The 5,555-nt window shown below is 60.3% G+C and overlaps 1 protein-coding gene across 2 annotated transcripts; it reads left to right on the forward strand.

Moving 5' to 3' along the window:
* Positions 1 to 621: 621 nt before the first annotated feature.
* On the forward strand, positions 622 to 3,497 carry AEN (apoptosis enhancing nuclease). Of its 2 annotated transcripts, none has more exons than XM_074837704.1 (4): positions 622 to 702; positions 1,132 to 1,808; positions 2,082 to 2,282; positions 2,646 to 3,497. In XM_074837704.1, exons 2-4 carry the CDS (start codon positions 1,134 to 1,136, stop codon positions 2,847 to 2,849), a joined length of 1,080 nt encoding a protein of 359 aa, XP_074693805.1. In that variant the 5' UTR covers positions 622 to 702; positions 1,132 to 1,133; the 3' UTR covers positions 2,850 to 3,497. The 2 variants fall into 2 exon arrangements, with proteins under 2 accessions (XP_074693805.1, XP_074693806.1); XM_074837705.1 differs by having other exon boundaries at positions 640 to 702; positions 1,129 to 1,808.
* Positions 3,498 to 5,555: the final 2,058 nt, after the last annotated feature.

A 5,555-nucleotide genomic window follows, 5' to 3' on the forward strand; every position in this document is an offset into this window, starting at 1 on the left:
AGAGTGGTCAGACAGTGGAATAGGCTGCCCAGGGAGGGGGTGGATTGACCATCCCTGGATGTCTTTAAGGATCGTTTAGATGAGATGTTGGGGGATATGGTGTAGGGGAGAACTTGTAGAGTAGGGCTGAGGGTTGGACTCGACGATCCCAAGGGTCTTTTCCAACCTGAATGATTCTATGCTAACGTATCACTGCAGTGCCTCAGCCCACCCCACAAGAGTGGTGCTGCCCCAGCCAGCAGCCCAAAGGTCCCTGGTAGGAGAAGGGATGCTGACAGGGCCAGCATCGCACCCCAGCAAACGCACAGCAAAACTGCAGCATGTCGCTGCTGGGCTAAACTCCAGGGCGTGGGGCTGGGTGCATCCCCACCCCCCAGAAGGGTCCCTTCCCACCAGCTGGCACAGGCTGAAAGCCCTGAGCAGCACCCAGCTCTGGGATGCAAGTGCCAGACGTGCTGCGCTAGCGGCACCGCCCGCACCCCGCGCTATAGCCGAGGCGCCTTATAGCGAGGCGGTGACAGCCCCGCCCCACCCCGCTGTGGGCACCGCCCCTCGCATGCAAATCATCCCCGCGCAGCCAATGGGGAGCCGGGGGCGTGGCCACGGCGGGACTTGCCCGGGCATGTGAGCGCGACGGCTTCCGGGGGGGTGGGGGGGGCAGAGGAGACACGTGGGAGCCGCGCCGGGTCCGGTCGGGCAGCGGTGGGTCCGGGGCGACCGGGGCGGGGGCGAGCAGGGGCCTGGGGGTGGGCAACGGGGCGGGAGGGGACTGCGGGTCCGGTAATGGCGTGGCCAGGGGGTGCGGCTGCGAGCGAGGCAGACGGGGCCCGGGCAATGGGCAGGCAGGGCCCTAGGGGGTGTGTAGTGGGGTGGGCGGCGGGGTGGGCAGGGGTCTGCGGATCGGTTACGGGGTGGGAAGGGCCCTGGGACCACGAATGGGGCAGGCGGGGGCCGGGCAGTGAGGGGGCAAGGGTGTGGGGACAGGGTGTGACAATGTGACCGTGTTTCCCCTGCCCACACCGCGGGAGGAGGGGGTATGGCGGGGGGGTTGCGGGGGGGGGGGTGCGGGCCCTTTTTGCCAGGGGGCATGGTGGCTGCATGGCACTCACCCCCCTGTGCCCGCTCCAGCAGGGATGCCTCCGGGCAGAGGGCAGATGAGCCCGCTGCTGCCCGCCCCGAAGGTCTCCGCACCCCCCCCGCAGGGCACGCATGGCCCCGCCGCGGGGGGCTGCGCTCAGCCCCCGGAGGGTCCCGGCTCAACGCAGGGTCGCAGCAAAAAGAGGAGCCGTAAGCACCAGCGGTTCATGGAGCGCCGGGCGCTGCTGGAGCGGAAGGGGCTGCTGAGCCCCCGCAAGCGCCTGGGCAGCCAGACCCCCATGGCCGGGTCGGAGGCACGCAGTGCGCTTGTCAAGACGGGTGGCACCACGGCACCGCGCTGCGGGAAGGTCGCCAAGCCCAAACAGGTCATCTCCTCATCCCTGTCCCCGTCCGCCTCTCCGGACAGCATCGCCAGGCACCACTCCGTGCTGCTGTCCCAGGGCAACGGCAGCTCCAAGGGCGTGCGGATGTCCTCCGCGCTCCTGCGCCCGGGCAAGTACGTGGCCATCGACTGCGAGATGGTGGGCACGGGTCCTCAGGGCAGGCTGAGCGAGCTGGCACGGTGCTCTGTGGTGAACTACGAGGGGGACGTCATCTACGACAAATACGTCCAGCCTGAGCTCCCCATCGTGGACTACCGGACGCGCTGGAGCGGTATCACCAAGCGGCACATGAAGAGTGCGATTCCTTTCAAGGCTGCCCAGGCAGAGGTGAGGAAAAAGAGAGAAATTACAACAAAAAAAAAAAAAGGCTGTGTGTAACCTTCCAGATGCGAATTGGGATATTTGGTGGCCTGTGCAGACACGAGCACAGGACGGGGAGCCTGTGAAGCTGTGCAGTGGGTTGGTTTGCTTGACTGCTCTATTTTGGGAACGTAAAAACTAGAACTGAAGGAGCTGAAATTAACGCAAAATGGTTTATTTTATGCTTAATTGGTGTCTCTTTTGCTGTACTGCCTGTCTAACTCTTTCTGACACTTCCAGATCCTGAAGATCTTGAAAGACAAGATTGTGGTAGGACACGCCATCCACAATGACTTCCAAGCCCTGAAGTACTTCCACCCGAAAGACAGGACTCGAGACACCAGCCGGATCCCCATCCTGAACCAGAGGGCAGGGCTGCCCAGCAGGGCCAACGTCTCACTCAAGAGCTTGGCCGGGCACCTGCTCCAGAAAAAGATCCAGGTAAGCACCAGGAACCCTGGGGAGCAGTTCCTGGATTTGCTGCGAGCCTGTGTGGTCAGCCTGGTCCCTCTGTCTCCATGGGTGCTCTCTGTGAGATGGAGATGAACCTCCTGTGCTCCTGGCTGTGATCAAGCTGGGGGAGCCCAGGACCCCCCAAACTGACTATTAAGCATCTCAGTAAAGCAGGGACAGGACCTGTGCCCTCCAGAAGGTGTTCAAGAGATGCCTGTTCCCTCAGCTGCATCGAACCTTTGCCACCTCCAAAACCCCCTGCACTTGTGTCCTTCCAAGCAAGCAGACAAGATGACCTGTGGGATTTTTGCTGTTCCCTTTATCTAACAAGGCTTTCCCCCCTTCGCTCAGGTCGGCTGCAAAGGGCACTCATCGGTGGAGGATGCTCAGACGGCCATGGAGCTGTACAGACTGGTGGAGGTGCAGTGGGAGACAGAGCTGGCCCGTAGCCTGCCCCCCCGGCCCCCCAGCCCCATCACAGACCCCACTGCAGACAGCAACCAGTACATGGATGACCAGTACTGGCCCACAGACCTGATGACAAGCAGCCTGTGATGGGGAACAGCATCTCCTCCACGTGTTTCGGGCCATCCTGGTGCCTTCAGCTATTAAAGGTGGAGGTGGCTGCTGACCTCCTTCCCCGGGGCTTGTGCCTCATGGGCTCTGCCTGGCACCCAACTCCACTGCGGGCAGCAACGTAGGGGAGTTGGATATCCCCAGCCCTGCTCAGGGATGGAGACATGTCGACACCTGGACACCAGCAATCTCCCAAAAATGCTGTCTGCAGCCTCTTGCTGTTGCACAGAAATAAACACCGTGGCTGTGCCACGGTCATCTGTCACTCGGTGCTCAGGGATGAGCAGGGTCCTCGTGTCAGCGTGGAGGAGCCCCTGTGGGCATGGGATGGCTGCAGTGGTGAGCTGGGGCTGCCAGGGCACCTCTCATGCCCTCTGGGAAGGGGATACCCCCCCATGGGGGCAAGTGGCAAGTCTTCCTGTGGGAGGACTGAGGTGCCCAAAGGCTGCAAACCACCTGGGGCCAGTTAAACTAGTTTCTGCCTCACTTTTTTTGCACAGTGAAGCCTGAAAAGAAAGTCTGGGTCTAATCAATGTCCAGCCTGGACAAGAGCATAGGATGCACTTAATTTTAAATAGACTATTCACATAATTGCCCAATTCTGAATTAAAACTTGTTCTTGCTAAACGCTTGTGTATGTGCTGTATGATCTGGTCTGGCAGCTCTCCAGGAGGGAGAGAGCAGGTATATGAGGCTGGCAAAGAGCTGCTTGTGTACCATGCCATACCCTAGGGCTTAAAACCCACCTGCAGCCAAAAAAGGTGCTTTGAGTGACCTGATGGTGGCTGGAGTAAGCGGTTCCTTGGGGTACCAGCTGGTCCCCTCTGCTCTGGGGACATCCCTGTGGAGGCAAGGCAGGAGCAGCAGGGGATGGGCTCAGCCAGAGCCCTGTGGTCCAGCGCTGCCGGCTGCTTGGAGAACGCATCCTGCCATGCCCCTCTCCAGCAGCTGTCCCAGCTCGGAGAGCTCCCCATGGTAAGGAGAGGCACTGTTGGGATTTGCCCACCCCACAAGTCAGGGGTGCACATAGGGTCTGGGAGCACGAGCTGTGCCTGCCCTGTGGGGTGGGAATGATGCTGAGCTGTGGCGTGGGCTGCTGTGACGGTGTGGGGATGGGGTGATGCCTTATGGGTGACATATGTAGGTACCCGTGGCTGCACAGATGTACCCCAGCTGGGAGTGGCATTTGGGGCTGGGCATGGGGAGTTGCACACTTCCCTGGGGAACTGAACAGCCATGGTTATAGAAAACTGATATTTTTTTGCTGGGTGCCTCAAGGCTGAGGCCACCCCTTTAGCACCGGGGTCCCCAGTCCCGCAGCCCAGGCTGTGAGATAGGAGGGGGCTGGAGGGCTGCCAGCACCCCGGGGGCCCTCAGGAGCCCGGGCACAGCACAGCACAGGTACGGCAGCCAGCACCGACATGGAGACCGTGTCCCCTGTGGAGACCGTGTCCCCTGCGGCCAGGCTAGACGGGTCCCAGGCTTTTCCCGGCGGCCAGGGGGAGGAAAGGGGAACTCAGGCCCAGCCTTGGGAAGCAGCCAAGGGAGCCGGTGACGCAGGCACACCTGACGCACACATCAGTGCCATTACAAGACGCATCCTGCGCTTCCCATCTTAACTCCTCCCTGCCCGGCAGCGGAAGCCGGGGACAGCTCAGAAATGCTTTGAAACATGTTAGATGTGTCTGAAAAGCTCTGCCCTCCCCATGGCCCAAGCACAACTGTCCTTCAACAGAAATAACAACATGAGCTGCGCTGTGAGCTCATGGTCTAGGCACTCTCCGCCAGACCTGGTAGGAAACATGGCCCCACGGTAGGTCTTTAAATACTGCTCGTGCCAGTTTGTCCCAGGCATGTTCCTGATGCAGCAAGTTGTAAAACACAGCTGGCACCACCCTCTGTGCAATCCTCGGGGTGCAGCTCAGCTGAGCACCAGCATGATGCTGTGCAACGTCAGCAGGACCTGGCGGGATAGGGGAGGGACGTGAACCCCGTGGCGGCACCCAGGGGGGTACAGGAGGAGCACAGCTGGCACAGATTTTTCTGTTTCCTCCTCTCTGCCGGTTCCACCTCTCCTGGGGTGGCAGGAGGGAAGTAAAGCAGGAGGAAAGGTGAAAGCTCAGCGGATCAGCAGATGGTGGCATCCCAAAGCTGACACAGCAGTGCTGTCTTCTGCTCCCAGGAAAGCAGACCCGGAGGAAAGGCACAGCAGAGAGATGCTTTGCTCATGGCCATAGAAGCTAGCCCATATAACTGCATCCCATCGGTGACTACATGGGTTTGTGGGGAGCTCACATGGGGCACCCCACAGCTCCTGACCTGTTTGTCCACCTGAGCCCCCCTCTTGTCCCCTGAGCCCCCCCGTCTTGCCACCCCATAGCACTGACTTACCCTAAACCACGTGATGGCTCGGTATGAGACACAGGTGTGTTGGGGTGAGACTGAAGAAAGCTGCAAAAAGGAGGTGGAAGGCCACGAGGCTTTATCAGCCTGTGATTCAGCCTGCCTTGCCGTCAGCCAGCAGCAAGGGGAAGGTGTAGTTAAGGAAAAAAAACCCAACATTTCTGAAGTCTTGACCATCCAAACACCTTAGTGAGACCCACTTCCAAAAATAAGCCTGGGCTGAGCTCCAAGCAAGGGACAGATTTCTCTAAGCACTCATCCCCTTTGATCCAGGGCAGCTTT

This window comes from Strix aluco, chromosome 12, assembly GCF_031877795.1.
Source record: "Strix aluco isolate bStrAlu1 chromosome 12, bStrAlu1.hap1, whole genome shotgun sequence".
In the NCBI taxonomy this organism is placed as follows: domain Eukaryota; kingdom Metazoa; phylum Chordata; class Aves; order Strigiformes; family Strigidae; genus Strix; species Strix aluco.

Coding starts and splice junctions, on each gene's coding strand:
- AEN (XM_074837704.1), top strand. CDS start 1,134: ATGCCTCCGGGCAGAGGGCAGATGAGCCCGCTGCTGCCCGCCCCGAAG. Junction 1,809..2,081: donor TCAAGGCTGCCCAGGCAGAG/GTGAGGAAAAAG, acceptor TGACACTTCCAG/ATCCTGAAGATCTTGAAAGA. Junction 2,283..2,645: donor TGCTCCAGAAAAAGATCCAG/GTAAGCACCAGG, acceptor CCCTTCGCTCAG/GTCGGCTGCAAAGGGCACTC.